General features: G+C 36.8%; 1 protein-coding gene across 3 annotated transcripts in view; it reads left to right on the top strand.

Annotated features, from left to right (window-relative positions):
• Positions 1 to 20101, top strand: part of LOC131673122 (uncharacterized) — a 974862-nt gene that overhangs the window by 239047 nt on the left and 715714 nt on the right. The window contains exon 3 of one of the 3 annotated variants that reach the window (XM_058950855.1): positions 4292 to 4354. The exons of the other annotated variants lie outside the window; for them this stretch is intronic. Within the exon in view, the coding sequence (XP_058806838.1) occupies positions 4292 to 4354 (63 nt within the window). The remainder of the gene's footprint in view (positions 1 to 4291; positions 4355 to 20101) is intronic. 3 annotated transcript variants of the gene reach the window in all.

The following is a 20101-nucleotide window of genomic DNA, read 5'->3' as shown; positions in this document are numbered from 1 at the left end:
CTGCACCACTTTTACACCCTAGATTTATATTTGTGGTGTCACAACACAAAGCGTTCGTCAAGTCTATTAGACCCCAATCTTTTAACGATGCATAAACTGCTGAAGCTACCGAATTTGACTTTTGGTCTTGCAATGCTGGTACATTGAGAAGCTTGGTGAATTTATCACAAGACACCAAAACTGGCAATCTGTCTACTTTTTTGCAAGAAATATTATCAGGAATAAGTTTGCCGTCCCAATGTACGATCAAAAAAATTAAAGGCGTATCTTGTAATAACTGCTTCATTTTTTCGTGTTCTCGCTTCCTTACTTCAGCCCTTGAAATATTGATGGATTTACGATTGAGGATTAAAGTCTGAACATTCACGTTCAATGCGTTAGCAATAAGACCGGTTATAAAGACAGCATCCCGGTCGGAAACTTTAGCTTTGTCAAAATCTGCCACAACGTCTGGAGTCATCACATCAATCGTACCTCTTTCGTTTTTACTTTCATAATTTCTTCCGGCAACAGCATAAACTGTACCACTACTATTTTGGGAGCTTGTATTTGTTTCTTCACTGGATGGTTGCTGTGTTCCAAGTACTAGTTCAGCTTCTGGCCCTAAAAATATTAGTTTTAATGTATAACAATAATGAATATAGATAATTCTTAATTAGTCTATACTTTGATATAAAAATATATTTACTTGTCCTCATTCTCCTTGCTATAATATTTGTATCCTCACTAGATTCAGCTTCGCTAATAGACACATTCTGGCTGAATGACTGACTGAGCCCTCCATCTGGCTCATTTTCTTTTGGAGTTGAAGAATTGCTGAACTGCTCAAATCATTGTCTGATAAAACATTTTCATCTGTAATTAAATGTGATTATAAAAGAAGAGCACATAGAATAATAATGAAAGTGTCTTATATTATAAGTACGTTGTTTTACCAAAGTCTTGAGATTCTATAACAGGTAATTTGAGTTTTATATAATCAACTGGCCTGGACAGAAATTTTTTCTTTACTGCATCATCCATTGAACCTAGTAGTTTAATTCTACTGTCTTGGGAAATGTTAAATGTTTCGGTCATTCCTTCAAGAAAATCATCGACTTTTTTACTGCGCTTGTGCTGAAATTTTCTCACATTTGAATAAGAGTTGTACAATTTCTTTAAGCATTCATTGCAATGATCTATTCTTTTTATTTTTATTGTTGATTCTTCCCATATACTTATCACTTCATCTATTACAATCCTGGTAGCTTCGGCTAATGTAGATTTATCAATTTGAGTTTTATACAATAGTCTTTTGAGAACATCTATATTAGTTGGTAAATTATTTTTGTTTAGTTCAGAGATCAAGTCATTTGTAACATCTGACAATTGTAAACCTCCTTGCTCAGAAGTCATTCTTGCTCTGATGAAAAAAATTTTTCAAGTTTGAATTTTGTGTAAAAACAACAGTATTTGCAACCTGCAATGTAACGATCACATAACTAAAATTATATATTGCCAGAGGTAACAGCTTAGAAAAGAAAGTAATTTTTATAATTTCTAAATGTGTGTTTCTAGCAAAAGCATAAGAAAGGTTTTATGGAAAATATTGCCTAAACATTAAATGTACACAGGATTTTCCTGTCACCTTTTGTAAATTTTTGGATCAATAAATATTACAATATATTACAAAATTACTCTATATTACATTATTTTATACTACGAGGGCAAAAAGGAAATCTTTATATCCTGTATGAATGGCGTCTAAGGCGAAGCCTCAAAAAAATATGTAAGAATCAAAAACAGTAAACATTTTTCATACCGCCTATCTATATTCATAGTTTTCCTAATCAAAAAATGTCATGTGAGAAATCATGTCATTTTTTTACGAGTCATATCAAGTGAGGTCAAGAAAAATCACGTTAAAACAATATATATAAATACCGGTAACATCCGGTAAATATGACTTATTTTATCAATAATATTTCAATACTATTAGTTTAATTGTTGACAAAAAATACAGTAACTTTATTATTTTTTTAGGAATTATGAAATTAATTAGACATTATTCAAAATTGAACAAATATTTTTTAAGTCAATACTAATATTATGATTGAGTATAATGTAACATTATTTAAACAAACATTTTTTCAATACTGATTTTGTTCAAGTCGTTTTTTACCTGATATCATGCAACAGTGGTATATATTTTTTTAAAGTGATTGATCACACGACATCACCTGATAGTTGAAAAGGTCACTTGATTTCACACGTGAGAAATCAGGTGATGTTTTCTGCCTGGATTACTAATTTACAAGTAAATATTAAAAAAAAGTACTTTGTAGAATTTTTTAAAAATTATGAGATTAATCTGACAGTTTAAATTAAGATATTTCTTTTACATAAAACAATTAATTGTTTTAGGAAAATAGCATGTTATATTTACAATCTCATATTAAATATAGTAAATTTGTATGTAAGTAAATGGTAAAGACTTAATGAATGAACTTGTTTGCGTATTTTTCTTGTACATCTATATTGCCTTAGAGAATGAATCAAATTTAAAATATTGAAATATTCACAAAAGAAATTATTTTTTTATATATTTTCAGGCTCCTAATAGTAATTTTCAAAGCAGTCATGAATATACTTTTATTTATTTTACATGGCCAAGAATATACACAGAATTTTTTCATTTTTCTACACTTTAATACACATATTACCTTTAATACACATATTTTAAAAGATTTTCATTTTTGAAAGTATCAGCCTAGAAAGAATGAATTGATTGTCTGCTACATACAAAATAAAAGTACAATAAATGTACCCTTAAAGTGTCACTATTACTTTTGAACCAAGCAATTTATACTTTAGACTACAAGTGGCATAGAATAATTACGATAAAAAATATTTTAAATGTATATTAGATTAACGCATTGAAGTTTTCAGATAATATTTTTCCAAGATAATGCTATAAATTGAAAAAATTTTTCTTAGTAGTTACAGAGAAAATATTTTGGTTGGAAATATACTTTGTTTCGTACTTTGATTTGATATCCTTACGTAAAATCAAGTTTGAAAATTAAATTTCTTTATTATCAATGTTAAAAGTCTCAAATATTACAAAAAGAAACTTGTGTAAATTTGCTGAAGCTGTAAGATATTCAAATAAGGTATTTATTGATTTTAAACTATAAATATCAATTATTTCAGTTTCATACCTCTTAGGTTTATATGCCAACTATATTTTTCGTATCATACAGATGTATGAAAGATTCCAATAAAAAAGAGCAAAAGACCAAAGATATTTATTTAATTATGAGTAATATGACAAAATAAAGCTTCATAGTCATTCTTATTTTTTGTAAAAAGCTTTAACATATACATTTTCAATATGGGTTGAGCAACTGATTGAGCAATAACACGTTATTGTAAGCATGAATTTAGCAAATTGACATTCTGACAAGTATGCAGCCTAAATAATCAAGCAATTACTAAAACTAAATTCTCAAAATAAATAATAAAGATCTGCATCTTTGACGAATACTTGCGTTAAAGATTTTACAATAAAACTGCTTCAAAAATAAGAAGTATCGAATGCGATTAATGATTAAAAATTCCTCTCTTTTTAAACATTTTCTTCAATATTTGCATACTCAAGTGGACAATAGGGTCAGTTCAGACAAACTCATGATTCTATTGTTTTCTGAAGTATAAATCAAACATTGAAATTTCATGAATAGATGCTGAGTTCACTTACCATTACTTGATGAAGAGTAATTAGAAAAATGTTTAGAAAAAATGATAAAATTCTCTTGCAATTAATAGAAATTTTCAAAACAACTATTTCAAAACATTAGAAATTTGAAGCTGAAGAGGCGCCTTGTGGGTTTAGATTTCAAACACACAAATAAACACGATGTTGTGTCTGCTCCAGCCTTAGGGCTTATACAGAACGATTGTGACACTTGAGACATGACACGAATTCGGACACGTGATTTTTGAAAAAAAGGATGTTTTTAGACTTAAAAACCTCCTGAATGTTTGTCCAAGTGTTTTATTACAATAAAATATTTCAAAAGCTTTCTCGTAGATATCAGTATTTAATTTGGCGCATGGGGAAAAAACTTGGTTTCCAAAAGTGACTGCTTGGGGAGCGCTGCGATCAAAAAGTGATACATTTTTTCCCAATTCACAGATTTCATTGCTACCTTTTTATACCAACTTTAAATGACCATAATTCGGAAACGGGAGCACTTAGAAAATTAAATAAAAATGGAAATTGAAGCTCATGTATTCTACTTTATTCTAGTGAAATTTATTTGGACCTCCGGGGACTTTCATCTACCTGTAAACTCGCAAAACCAGAAAAAAGGTACGTTTTTGTTAAAATTTCTATAAATAAAACAGTAAAATCGTGGTGAAAAATTATTTTTCTGCATTAAAATCACTACCGATGATGCTCTTTTCACCCATAGAGGTGATCTGAATAGATTTGAAGCTGATTAAAAAAATAATAAAGTGATAGTTTTGAAATTGAAGAGGGTTTAAGTGCGACAGATTCAATAAAATGCGAAAAAGCGTTTTTTTTAAATTGAAACGAGTTAAAAGCTCCTTTTACAGAATTTTATTACTGAATTCTTAGTTTTTAGGTATGAATAATCCATCCCCGGTACGGGAGCTAGTATTGGAGCCGTTTGGCAAATAAGCGCCACCCTAATATATACATAAATATATGTATATATATATATATGTATATATATATATGTATATATATATGTATATATATATATATCTTCTACTAATTCAATAAGCTCTCGTTATATAAATTAATTATTATATCTTTTAGACTCCTCCAATCCTGTTAATAAGTATACCAACAGCTGTATTTTACCATTTGTTCTACTCGATATTGACGGTGATAAGTAAATAAAATGATTATATATATACAGGGTGAATTATTTTAATCGAGGTGGGCAATTATTTCGTTCCGGAAGCATGATAGCGAAAAATAGTTTGGATAAAAGTTTTAGGGTTTGGAGGGGGACAGCCGATGGTGACCTACAACTTGAACGTGTACTTGAGTTTCAAGGTTATTTAAAGGTCAACTTTGTTTTTTTTAATGGAAACCCCTATTTTTTATCCCAGATTCGGATAGAGCGGGAAATTTTACGTTCAAATTATGTAATATGTGTGACGTCCAAATAAATCCCCACCCCACCCCCAAAGTCATTTCAAGGTCAACCTTACTTTTTAAATGGGACCCCTCATATTTCGTCAAAGGTTTGAATTCTACGTGAAATTGTACGGTCAGAAGATGGGATATTAATGGAGTCCGAATGACCCAACCACCTCACCCCCAAAGTCAAGAATTTAAACCTGCGACAAAAATGAGGGTTCCCAATCAAAAAGTATGGTTGACTTTGAAATGCCTGAGAGGGTAGAATGGGGGGTTTTTCGGACCCTAAAAATTTCCCATCATCTAAACGTACAATTTCACGGAGAATTCAAACCTGCGACGAAAAATGAGGGACCCCATTTACGTAAAAAAGTAAGATTGATCTCGAAATGACTTTGGAGGTGATGTGGGGGTCATTTGGACCCCACACATATTACATGATTTAAACGAAAAATTTCCCGCGCTATCCGAATCCGGGAAAAAAAATAGAGGTTTTCATTTGAAAAAACAAAGTTGACCTTCAAATAACCTTGAATAAATAACCTTGTTCAAGGTTATTTGAAAACTCACGTTCAAGGTCAAGTTGGATGTCACCATCGGCTGTCCCCCTCCAAACCGTAAAACTTTTATCCGAACTATTTTTCGCTATTGTGCTTCCGGAACGAAATAATTGGCCACCTAGATTAAAATGATTCACCCTGTATATGAAAAATAAGAAAAATATATTTATTTTTAATGATTTAATTTTTGTATTTTCAGCTAAATATGATATTCCAATATAGAAGCGACACATTCACCATATTTTACAAGTAATAATTCAGGGGATTAGAAGTCTTAATACTTCAAACGTCCTTTGATGTACGAGGTAATTTTGAATACATTTGCCAAGTACGATAACTCATTGTAATAGCACGATCTCGCCCAATCTGATTGAGTAATTTGATTTTTTTTTATCGATAACGATCACATGTGACATCAACTATTTAGCCTTAGTTAAAGTAATTTTTTATTTTTCTGAAACTGTAGGATTCCCTATTGGAATGCTTAAAATAGCATTCAAAGCATCTCTTGATTTTGTAAGAATAAGTTCATGCTTGACATTGACTACAATTTTTCGATAACCTTTAGTAAAGCCCAGTAACATACTGAGAGGGATGAACACATCAAAATAACCTAGACCATTACATATAAAAATTTCGTTGTTCTTACCACTCCAACCGGCATTTTCAGCAATAGAGCTTTGACATGGATTGAGTGAAAACCAATTTTTCATCAGGCTCGTTAAGCCGACATTTTTTACTTTATTAATTTCAATAGCACTTATTTCATATTGTATTCTCGATCAAATGACAGAAGGCATTGTTGAGTAATAAAGTGTTCTTCACTAGAGTAGTACCGACCGGCTTGGTTATCCATCCACAAATATGAATTATACTACGTGATAGAAGCAGAGATAAATCTTGATATTGAATTGCTATATGGATTTTATCGCTATTATTAAAAAATATAATAATGAATAAGGCTGATGCGCATGAACTTCATAATGAGCTATATACTCATCGAAACCGACACCTGAATGAACGTCTAGAATTCCGTCTATTTTGTTGTTGCACATAGTATACTTATATACACAATATTTTCCTCCACGATTTCCGACGACTTTTAGTCTCGAGCTTGTCACGAGTTGAATGTTAATAGCTCGCTGTCGACTGATCAGTGATTGACATTTTTGACTTTCAATATAACCTGGAATGGTCTGTATATAGTAAGTAATACCCATTACTACATGATTTTTATATGTACTTGCAATGTCATAACTTCACAAAAGTTAACTAAGTTATCGTCTTGATCAATTATATGAATTTGAAAATAATCAATGCTTGTTATAGTCACTGGAAGGTAAATGATGTGAGAGGGCACTTCTATAATTTTATATCCAGGTGGTACTGTTGGGAAAAATTCATATATAGTATGTACTTTACGTTCGTTTATGTAAGAGCCTGTAAAAATATTATACTTTACACGTAAGGCGTTGAATTTGAGAATAGACACAGGTAAGTCAGAACTAAGTATTTCATTTTCAACAAGCGTGCTTCTAGTGAACCCTCAAAATGATCCAATAGAATCACTGGTTCAAAATGTATTTTACGACTATACTGAATGACACTACGTAATGTATTATAATTTAGTTTCTGGCTAAACGATTACCCTTAGGTGCTAATGCTTCTTTGACTAAGCTTTCAATATCTTCTATTTCGTAGCTACCAGTCGATAAAGTGACAGCTTTTTACCTTCGATGGAAAATTTATTATTACCATTGTCAATGTTTTGTATTGAATTAAATGTTAATAGCTCACATAGACTAAGAATGTATTTTTTGTTTGGTATCAGTTCGATCGATGGAAGATAATGTGTTTCGAGTACGGATATTTATTTATTTAGTTTCCAAGAGACTCAATGTCAGTATATTCTCCATAACAGATTGATAACAAATGATAGTGATTCTTTCAACGAGTATTTTTTATACTAGTTTTTTGTATACTAGTATATTTGTCTCTTCTATAGTTTGCTCAAAAGAAATTTATGACAAAGATAGTCGCAATTGTACGTATTAAAATCTTGATATCTAATAAAATTATACATGATTCTAATAAATTTGAAATAAAGCAATAGATCTATAGGTGGTTGAAGATTACCAAAACTGTCAGAATACATGACTTCATCACCTTTCTTTTTATAAGTACCTGGTCCATTTTCATCATGTAAATTTACAATAGCTGTCTCTTGATATCGGGGTCCATCGGCCGGTAGAGCATCACGCATGAAAACACTTCGAAAATTTGCAATTTTTAGGAGGATAATCGAGATCCTCCTGGTGAAGAGTATAAAATCACTAAAGACGGATAATACTATGTGAGTGACAAAAGAATTTGCTGTATAGTCGATTCTCAGAAGAGTAACGATACAGTAAACTTACGAACATTGTGAAGAACTAGTGAAGTTGACGTTACTACGCTTAAGACTACAATCAATATAATTTCAAAAATCTCTAAATATAATAAGGTCGAAATTACAAGTGTAAGGAGAAGAGATTATAATAAGAACAAAGTTTTAGAGAATATATCGTTTGACGTTCTGCATTAATAATAACAAATATATTGAAAATGAAACATCAAAGAGTAGTTGATGAGTTACATAAACCAGCACGTCGAAACTATCCACGTCGAAAATTCGATATACACGGCATAGATGATACATGGCAAACTGATCTTGTAGTGATGCAAGGTTATTCCAGAAAAAACAAAGGTTTTCGCTATTTATTAACTATTATAGGTACATTCTCAAAATATGTTTAGGCAGTTCCAGTACAACAAAAAACTACTACAGATGTCACTAATGCAATGGACTCTGTATTAAAAAAGGGGCGCATTCCTAAATTTCTCCATGTAGCAAAGAGTTCTACTATGTGAATTTTCAAAGTCTATTGAAAACATATTTAATAAATCTATATTCTACTTATAGCAATCTTAAAGCATCAATTTGTAAACTTTTAATCAAACGCTCAGAAATATTATGTAGACAAAATTTAGTTTAAGAGGAAATTATAAGTGGATTGACTTTCTCCCCGATTTAATAGAGTATTCTAATAATTGAAAACATCGCACAATAGATATGAAACCTAAAGATGTTACAAAAGAAAATGAAATGCAAGTCTTGAGACGATTCTCTTATGACCAACGGCTTTTCAAAAAACCGATATTTCGAATTCTAATAATTGAAAACATCGCACAATAGATATGAAACCTAAAGATGTTACAAAAGAAAATGAAATGCAAGTCTTGAGACGATTCTCTTATGACCAACGGCTTTTCAAAAAACCGATATTTCGAATTATCGCAAATAGTATCGTGAAAAGTTATTAACTAATAAAGTTAATTAATGTAATATTACAATATTTACAATAGAAAATTATTAAATTTTTACATAACTTTATAGTTTATTAATTTTAGAAGTAATTTCTAAAAAGAAATATCCAAATTAGTTAATAACATTTAAATTATAACAAATTTTTATATTTGTAACGATTTTTTCTATAATCTTATAACACAACTACTAGATTAATTATCTAAGATTTATAAATTATAAAGCGGTCATTATTAAGTATCAAATTAACGCTTTCGTTCTATATACAACTTATTGTTTAAATAAATTATTAATTATTTATTTATTAATAACAGTTATTATTACTGTTATTAATAAATAAATAACTATTATTATTGAAACCAATTCTTACTCATGTTCTTTAGTTATTCATTTTGAATATGGACTATTTACATTTTTCTTATAATTCATATTTTTAGTGTAATAAATAAATTAACTTTAAATATTAAAATTCCTCATTATTTAATAATTAAGCGCAATTCGTATTACTATATTCTAAATCTACGTACTAAAATCTATATAAAAAATACTTTGTTATATCAAAATTATATCTAATTAACATATTTTTATCAAATAACAAAAATCATTATATCTATATCCATTACTTTTTGACGTCACGCTCCCTATTTGCTTATGAAGTTATACTCTTGTACTAAGACAATTGAATGATCGGTGAGGTGGTGCCGTTTAATGTGCTAATTTTTGTAAATAAATAGATGCGTTTGACGGGTTGCGGTGATTCAATGATATAATAAACTAGCTCATAGATAGGACCGTTACATCCTGATAAGAAGTCAGCGGCTTTATTTTTGTTGCCTGGTAAATACTCGTACATAATGTTGTAGTCTTGAAGAAACAAGGACCACCTCCCTAATCTCTCATTCGTAAATTTAGAAGTAGTCAAAAATTTCAATGCCTTGTGACAGAGCTACAGCGAGTCGCTGGCCATGTGCGCGGCATTCTCCTCGCGACTGAGCGTGTGCCATACAACGGCTACATGCTTGTATCGCTGCAGGATCGGGAGAGACGAGCGTGACGGTCGGTGAGGTGTCGCCGTGAGTGCGAGCGAGAGCGAGAGAGAAAGAGCGATATCGGCCGAATTTTGACGGCGAAAGAAGTGGGAGCGCGGCGGCGCGTGGCTAAGAAATTAGATGTGAACAAAAGCCGTTAGGCGTGAGCTCTTGAGTAATTAGAGCCGTCTGGAGAAAAGAGGATCGGACTACGATTCCTACGAGTCAACTACTACCACAAGTGCCTCACTGTTACAATCACCAAAAAAAGAAAATTGTCTACAGCTAAGCAACCTCAAGTAGCGACCATTCTACGTCAAAGAGGCAAAGGCCGTGCTGCGGCCCTCCCCGCAGCAGTGCCTATCATCGCCAGGGCGCCGTTCCCAGCCGGACTACGTTTTCGCCGGCGTCGTCTCTCCACCGACGGACCGTCGGTACCATCGTTGGGTCAAATCCTAATTTTGTCTCTCGCGCCAGCTCTCGCTCGGTTGCAGATCCGTGGATTTAAGCTACTTTATCGCGCACACTGAGCGATTTCGCTCGCGTGATCCCGCGAACTCTGGTCACGGAAAGGGCTGAGCGAGCGCGCTCGCCACGGCGAAGTAAATTTTGTAGCGTACTTATGTTAAAGGTATCAATAAGTGGGATCGCCAAGTATATTAATTTATCATCAACGAGTTTATTCATTTAATCCTCACCTAACTAGAGCGAACGTCGGCCCGTAAAAGTCAGTGCCGGTTTTCTTTGCCGTGATTGAACCCGTTAAAAATTAGCAGAGCTTAGCCCAGGCGTACGGTGGCTGTTCCCTCTCGCATGGCATTGTGTAATCTCGGCGGGTTTGGTATTCGCGTCGCTTTGTTCTGCTTGGAAAAGAGGTGATCGCGAGGATTCCCTTTGTGTTGAGTATTGAGTAGTGCAGTGATTTGGTCGATCAGTGCTTTGGACAAATTGGAAATTTTATTTGCATGCGATATTTTATTTTTCGTGATTATTGTGGAAGCCCGGAGCTAGTGAAACGGGCCGTAGCAAGTGTCGTGGTATGGAGATCAAGCGATTACGCTGTAAATTTGAGCGTGCAGTTATTGCATAGATAGCGACTGCTTGAGCCTCGTGTTTAGGCGATATATGAAATTTGTATATTTGACTTTGTAATTGTGAGTTCGTAAGTTGCGAGTATCGCAACGATCATTCTCGGCTGTATAGGTTTCTGTTAAACTAGAGCTCAAGGTTAAGTGTGTTTAGGCATGTTAAGTCTTTGTGTTGGGCGTTCGCACCAAAGTCGTTCCTGCTGTTAGGCACGCTAAGCTGTTTTCGAAACAAAGTGGACAAACGTGTTTAGATCTGATGAAGGTGGAATACGTCGTGAAATATTGCGTCTGTTTGGTACCTCTTTTGTTTACCGCGCGGGGTCGAATTTAATACGATGCTGATGAGAGATCTCCCAAGCATCGGAAAGCAACATAATCGCGGCCGCGACCGGAATCTTTTAAAAGAAGAGTGAAGTCGATATGGGAGCGCATTCGGGCACTGTAAATCCAAGAACTGCTAATATGGATGACTTCAAACGGATTAGTTACGGATGGCACGACTGCGATCGTGCAAGATAGTGCATTTCGCGCATTCTTGTATAGCGTGCGTCATAAATCGGCGCCGCCAGTGAGAGCTGACAATTTCCTCTCGGGTGAAATATCAACCAACGTTGAGGCGAGAATCGAATTATCGGCGTGGGTCGGATCACTGCTGAAAAGCAGTGATCCGACTGAGGCAGAAGTAAACACAGGTAAGCGCTCGACGAGAGCTAAGTGATGGTACGCGACGCGCATATGCACTGCCATCTGAGACGCAAGTTCGTGCCACAGATGATGCGATTACATATGAGGAGGTGCGTGCAAAGGATCGAAGAGCGGAAATGTATCGTTCAGTACCGGTGGACTTCGCGCCAGCATTCGGTGTTTCGAATACGCAAACAGAGAATGTGCGAGCGGGCGCGGAGCGGCGACCGGAAAGCTTCCACGGACAGGAGCTATTGGTTTGGCAGCGCGCGGTAAGAACGTTTTGGCCAACGTGGTTGGCCCCGGCAGCACTTTGGGCGAATAACATCGAGAGCCGGGGCGAACGCGAGGGCGTATCGCGGGCAGCGACAGCGCATGGCCCTGGATGCACCAGCACGCCGATGTGTGATGGGGCCCAGCCTGGGATGAAATACCGATCTTTCGAGACGTATCGTTGAAATTGCGATCGGAATCGCGTGGACGACACCGCAAGTATGCGGATAGACAAACGAAAAACCATTAGAGAGCGTGAGGAAACAGAGGCTGAGGACACGGATTATGACTCGGCACTCGATGATGACGAAACGTGGCAGGAAAGCGCGTCAAATGAGGAGTGCGCTAGTAAACCGAAGGGCTGATTTATTAACGGGAGACAAACAGGCTATGGCAGTAAAAAACTGGTCACTATCATTATCGAAGAAGGGTCGACTCACGCCGGAGCAGTTATTGCGAGCAGGTTAGTACCAAAGCTTTCGGAACGCAGGCAGCTTGAGATGATTAAAAATAATCTGTACCCGAAACTGAGCAATTATATTAGGTCGAAAAAGGTTCAAACGCTGAAAGACCTTCGCGTTGACGGGAAGAAATTTGAACGCAGACGCCACATTGATAATCGTTATCGTCCGCCGCCAGCACCGCAGGAGTCGTTGATGCCAGAGGTTGTTTACCATAGAGACTTGTGGAAAGGAATTGCGAAGACTAGCAGTCGCGCGAATTTCATAGTGGACGAAAGGGTCTTTCTGGTTGGGAATGAGAATAAAAAAAACCATCAAGATCAAAGAAAAGAAAAGTAAATCGATAACAAAATCCGCAGGCGGGAGCCGCAATTGGGGGAAGGTGTATCTCGACAAGAGGTCGCGGACGCATCGAAAGAGTTGCTGAGGGACATGGTAGCCATGTTATGGCAGCTAGCTCAAATGCAGAAGGGCGCGCCCAGGGGAAATGCGAACCCTGCGGCGAGGAACGCAGCAGGTCGCGTAACCTTTCTGGGCGTATGTCACAAATGCGGGGGGCTGAAGCATCGGAAGGCCAAGTGCCCAAGCCCAGAGAACTTGCAACCGACATGAGCAGGCGCAGAGCCGTTGGGGGCTGTGGGCGAGAGTGGTAGAGTGATTCCTAATCAAAGTGCAAGTCGCAACCAAGGAAAGGACCCAGTGTGCTGCTACAAATGCCAACAGCTAGGGCATTACGCGAATAGGTGTACACAGGGAAATAGAACATGGTTAACGTGCCAAAGCTGTGACAAGGAAAATAAAACGTTGGAAACGTGTCCGCAATGCCAGGTGTGGCTTAAGGCTCTGGAAAACTTAAAAGCGGAATCCAGTTGCCCGACGAATTTCGCGTAATTGCGCGTAATAGGACGCCCAAAGGAGGGAAAGTCGCGTTCATGAGGTTATTCTATAGCAAGTTTGCAGAATTTCAACAACAGGTGGTGCAGAGTGAAGCTAGCTTAGACGCGAATAACACGAAAACAGAGGCCTTGATGCAACGCGAGTGCACGAGCGATAGAACCAAGGTAAGTTCAAGGAAAGAGTTTGACTGGATCGAATTCAACGAACAATGGGTCAAATTACGTGAAGCAGACCCTGAGCGCGAGCGAGTACCTCGTCCAGGGAGTTTATGGTATTGAGTGGCGAGATAGCAGTTAAGGCGACACCGATCGTTTCGGTATTGGGAGCGTCGGATGGCGTAGGATGCGAGTTGATGCGCGAAGATTTGGCGGATAGCCCGGCTCTCTGAGTTGCGACCATTGCAGCGCGAAACAGTGGAACATCTGGTGCGGCGGGTGGTACCCGAGAAGTCGCCCGCGCGTACACATTCAATTGAACATGAGATTGATGTGCAGGACACGCGTCCAGTAAAAACTTCGTTAAGGCGATATTCGCCACAGGTGATGGAGTTTATGCGAAGCGAGACAACGAAATGGCTAGAAACGGGGATAATTCAGAAATCAAGAAGCGATTGGAGTAGTGGGCCGGTAATAGTTAGAAAACAGGACGATAAGTATCGAATGTGTATATATTTGAAGTCGGTGAATAAAGCAACGAATATAGATGCATATCCGATGCTGAGTATCGACTCAGTCCTTGATCGACTGCGTGGGCGCGTTATATTTTTAAGATCGACCTAAAGAACGCATACTTGCAAGTACCGTTAAGCGAGAAGAGCAAGAAATATACAGCATTCGCGGTCCCTGGATTGGGGTTATTCGAGTGCAATTATATGATCTTTGGATTGGTAAATGCACTGGCGACGATCTTGCGTCTGATGCACGCGCTGTTTGGTCCGGAATTCGAACCGTATGTTTTTAAATATCTGGATGGTGTAATAGTGGTGACAGAAACTTTCGATGAGCACTTATTATGGGTCCAGCAAGCGCTACGCAAGTTGGTAAATGCGGGACTCAAGGTTAACGTGAAGAAATGCGAATTTCGTTGCTCCGAGGTGACGTTTCTGGGATACTGATGGGATAGTCAAGGGCTGCGACCTGACGCAGATCGGATCAAGCCGGTGATTGAGTTTCCTCAACCCAGAAATGTCAAACAATTGCGATGCTTCCTTGGTATGTGCGGGTGGTACGCGCGATTCATAGAGCACAAGAGCGAGATAAAGTATCGCTTAGGAAGCTCACGCGCAAAAGTGAACGCTGGCATTGGAGACAGGAACAAACCGAGGCTTTCGAGAATCTCAAGAAAGCACTGACGGAGGCGCCGATTTTCGCGAGACCCGATTTTACGAGAACGTTCTTTATTCACTGTGACGCGTCGTCATATGCGTTAATAAGAAGGATCCTACAGGTCGACTGGCGCGATGGATTCTATAACTCCAACAGTACGATTTCAAGATTGTGTACAGAAAGGGTCGCCTACATCACACGCTGGACCCGTTATCGCGCGCGTGGGAAGACGGTGAAGAAGTAGCAGCATTCGCGACTATTAAAGATCCCGAATACATACAGCGCATGTGATCGCGAGACCGGACAAATTTAGAAATTGCAAGGTACAGGACGGTATGCTTTACCGCTTTACAATGGATAGTTTGTTAGACCCGGTAACAAATCGCGAGCAGTGTTGACGCTTAGTAGTACCGATGGAATACCGAGCTTGAGTAATGCGAGACGCAGACTGCGAGCCGTCGGCGGGACACTTCGAAAGAGATAAAACCTATGATAGGATCACGAGGGAGTATTAATGGCCTGGGATATATTATGATATTAAGGAATTCGTGCGATCGTGTGAAAAGTGCCAACGGTATAAAATTGAACAGCAATTACCGATTGGCCCTATGAGCAAGCTAGTAGTCGAGCAACCGTGGCTGGTAGTAGCGGCAGACGTGATTGAGCTTTCCAGAAGTAAGAATCGATTCAAGTATTTAGTTGTGTTTCAGGATTTGTTTACCAAATACGTAGAATTTAAGCCGCTCGCGTCGGCTATGGAGAAAGCGCTCGCGCAGGCTCTTGAAGAGCTTATCTTGTATCGGTGGGAGATATCAGGGTATCTTGTGACAGACAATCGTAGAAATTTCTCTGGGAATGAGTTCCCAGCGACACTAGACGAGTATAAGATCGAGCAGGTACTCTGCCCACCGTACCATCAGCAGGCGAATTTCGCCGAGCAGCGATCAAGACGCTGAAGCTGATGGTGACGATTTTCGTAGATCAGGATCACAGAAATTGGGATAAGTATTTGCATGAATTTAGGCAGGCGCTGAATATAACGATTCAGGCGAGCAGGAAGGTTTCCCCGGCGTTTTTAAATTTCGATCGCGAACCGCAGCTGGCAAAGAGTCTGCATCGCGAGGTAGAAACGCGAGCGCCGAACATCCGCTCGACAGTTGAAGATTTCAGCGAGCGTATGGCGAGACTCGATGCGTTGCGCGATCTTGTGATTAAACATATTAAAGAAACGCAGAATAGTCAGAAGAAACACTATGATAAAAAGCAACGAGACGTAGAGTTTTAGGTCAGTGATTTGGTCTAAATTTGGCGAGCACATAATTTGTCAAGCGCGAGTGCTGGGAAAAACGGAAAATTGGATTCTCGATATACTGGTCCGTATGAGATTATACGAGTGGTTTCTCCGGGAATTTACATGTTCTCTGTGAATAACAACAAGCAGGTACCAATGCTTCAAGTATCGGAACTTAAAAGATACGTGCTCCAGCGAAGCACGAGGAAAAGTAATAGCCTAGAGTGATTCGATTGTTGTACAGTGTGATTGAGTGAGTGTGAAGTTTGTATTGTCTATTTTATTTCTTTTATTTTTGCGGATGAACCAAAAGTGAACAGAAGTGTGATAATCTGGTAGGCGGACCGGACGTTGGATGAGTATAGTATATGAATATATACATATATATATATATATATATATATATGACACATTTCGCGTCAACTTGACCACCGAGCTTCGACAAAATTGAGAGCGTCCTAAAAAATCGCGCGACGGCTCAAAATGTTCATCTTGACAAGTACTTTAGAAATAACTCTGGCGATTTAGAAATTTCAAAATGGCGGATCCAATATGGCCGCCGAAACTTAGTTTTCTCGGGTTAACTTTTTACGTTTTCGGTTACAAAACTTGCAATTTTATTGCTATTTACTTGCAAACTTGTAATAAAGGGTATTTTTGGTCGGTGAATTCGAATCCGTGATCAGAGTTTCGAAATTCAAAATGGCGAGTCCAATATGGCGCCGCGGGATCCGGAAACCCGATCTAAGTCGAGAAAAAATTAACGAAATAGACTTGACATATATATTAGGGGGTTTTGGAGGTCGCTGAACACGAATCCATTGTCATATTTTCGAAATTTAAAATGGTGGATCCAATATGGCGGTTCGAAATTGAAAAAAAACGAATAAATCGATTAACCTATAAAATAGTACAAAATAGTAATTAGAGAAAATTAATCAAATCACATTCATTACAATAATTAATTTTATTACTGATATCTGATTCAGTAATAATTAATTTTATACTGAATCTCTGGAAAGAAGTATTCCGTAACGTAGATATATAACATCATACTTTCCATGATATTTTACGTATAACAATTTTTAAAAATATTATTAATGATGAACTAAAAAACATAATATTTAAAAAATTTCCGTTTATTGAAAATTTTCAATTTCTTTTTATGAAACATAAATAGAGCTTATATGTTATACATTTCGGCATTCTCAGTCTATATAATTTTATTTATTCTTTTATATACAACTGCCCCGATATTTAAAAATATTGTTCAATCTATATTGTTCATATTGTTACATGTGAATATAAATCCTTAAAACTAAATTAAAAAGTGACGGGACGGGGACTCGAACTCACGGCCCCGGACTTGCAAGTCTGACCACTAGACCACAGCCGCCACCGTGCACCTGTATTAAACAGAGCTTCTCATTGTACCTCGTCATACGCATGCTGCGTCAGCTTATATACTAAAGTCGCTGTCTTGGGAAGCACACACACGTGACAATATTAACATGGCAACATAGTGGATTTGCCAAGTCTGTTAGTGGCATAGAAATATTGAGTGCTTGTAAAATAAAAATATTAGTATTGCATTGAAAAATAGTGATTAACGGTTTGATTAGAAAATAAATAATGTATTAATTAAGTAGAGTTATAGAAAATAACGATTTATATACACTCCAACAGAATAAAAATTTCAAAATTTTTCCACCATTCAACGAAGATTTAAAAAAGATCAGGTATTGACATCAGTTGGCGAATGATTTTATTCCGTACATAAAATAAATTATTCATTAATATTTTTAGTTAACATATTCTACATTATTTCAAATTATGTGATATATTTTGTTTTTCACAACGAAAGAGTTGATATTATCAAAAAAAAAATTGACAGAATGACGTTGTTAAACGCAGTGAGCTTTTCACTCATCTACAATAAGAAGGTAAGAAATGATGACACTTTTTTAAAATGATTATATGAAACTCTTAATACAATCTGTTATGTATTTTTAAGAGAACAATGACCTCCCCCCCCTATTTTAAAGATCAAAATATAAAATGAATTTTTTTACGACGAACATACATGAACTGACTATATTTTGATTATGAAATTTTTGGTTGGTATGTCATGCATAAGGATAAGTTATTTTATATTATGAATATCTGTCCCCGGATTTGTATTCGATGGCTTTCAATACTGCTATACATAAATACCAATCGCTTTTGATAGACTTCAAAAAATTTAGCAGGATATTCATATTACTTCGGCGCCATATTGGATCCGCCATTTTAAATGTCGAAAATATGACAATGGATTCAGCGACCTCCAAAATCTTCTAATATGTATGTCAAGTCTATTTCATTAATTTTTTCTCGACTTAGCTCGGGTTTCCGGGTCCTGTGGCGCCATATTGGATACGCCATTTTGAATTTCGAAACTCTGATGACGGATTTGAATTCACCGACCAAAAATACTCCTTATTACAAGTTTGCAAGTAAATAGCAATTTTATTGCAACTTTTGTAACCGAAAACGTAAAAAGTTTACCCGAGAAAACTAAGTTTCGGCGGCCATATTGGATCTGCCATTTTAAAATTTCTAAATCGCCAGAATTATTTCTAAAGTACTTGTCAAGACGAACATTTTGAGCCGTTGCGCGATTTTTTAGGACGCTCTCAATTTTGACGAAGCTCGGTGGTCGAGTTGACGCGAAATGCATCATATACGAGGTGTGTTCAAAAAATACCCGGAATTTTTAAATTTCGCGGGTCTGGAGTGTGACGGCTAGCCATAACTTAGTTTTTTTTATATTTAATTATTAAATATGACGAACGGAGTGGGAACCTTCCTGATTTCCCACGATGAAAACGCATTCGAAATATAAACTTTGATAGTGGCCCGAGCCTGCGTACTCAAGCTTACAATCAACGCTCTATCCTGCTTTGTCCCACACGTATGTGTTGACAGGGGCCTACGATCATCGCGTATACATCGTGAAGTGTTATCACGCCGATAATGGAAGGGGACCATAAAAATGCAATCTATCTTTTTTTTTCCCACCGATTTTTAAGAAAATATCCGTAATATTAAATAGATTTTCATCAATTTTGTAAGCCATTATAATGCGCACCTTTTTGTCACCGAATAACCAATAAATAGAACAATAATGTATTTTATAATAAATCGTAAAAGGTTTGAATTTTTCTGAATGTTCATAATAGTCACTATGTATCGTCATAATTAATTAAGTTTAGTACAATTATGTATAAGTAATTATAAGCTATAGCGTTACTCTTGCTCTTAAAAGTGGCACTCCGAGAGCCATCTCTGGAGAAAAGGGCCCAAGTTAAAAAGGGACCGCCCTTTCTCTCTCTGAAAATTCACGCCCACAGACCAATAAAGAAATTCTGGATATGATTAGAAAATTTCCGACCAATACAAAATTTAGCCGTTATCGCTTCATGGGCCTGAGGAAAGGGATTTCCACCCAACCACCCACGGCTTATAAAAAGCTCTGTACAAGGCTGGAGAGGAAGTTAAGTGAAGTTAAGCTCAGTTCAGTCAGTTAAGTTAGAGGAAGTCAAGTTCAGATAGAGTAAGTGCGGAGTGAGCACCAGGAAGTCCGTAATAAGAAGTTTTTACTAGTGAGCGAGTCCCGGAGCAAGCATCAAATCACCCAACTATATTCAGAACATATAGAGAGAGAAAGAGGCCAAAGAGCAGAGAGAGAACGCAACATTAATAATAACTAAATTGATAAAATAAAAGTAAGTAAAATCTTAAACCTGGCTATCCTTTTCTTTCTTTAAGTAATCCGCCTTTCTTTTGGAAATTCATTAAGCGTGAGTCTGGTGAATTTCCATTAAAGTCCCTTAAGAACACATTAAGCGTGAGTTTGGTGTGTTCGTAATAACATTTGGTTATTACATTCCCCGTTAGCATACAGTTTTCTCAACGCAACAATATTGCTCG

This window comes from Phymastichus coffea, unplaced genomic scaffold (genome assembly GCF_024137745.1).
Source record: "Phymastichus coffea isolate CEN01 unplaced genomic scaffold, Cenicafe_Pcof_1.1 PCOF00013, whole genome shotgun sequence".
NCBI lineage: Eukaryota > Metazoa > Arthropoda > Insecta > Hymenoptera > Eulophidae > Phymastichus > Phymastichus coffea.
The sequence above is the reverse complement of the archived record's forward strand: the minus strand, read 5'-3'. Positions and strand labels throughout refer to the sequence as shown.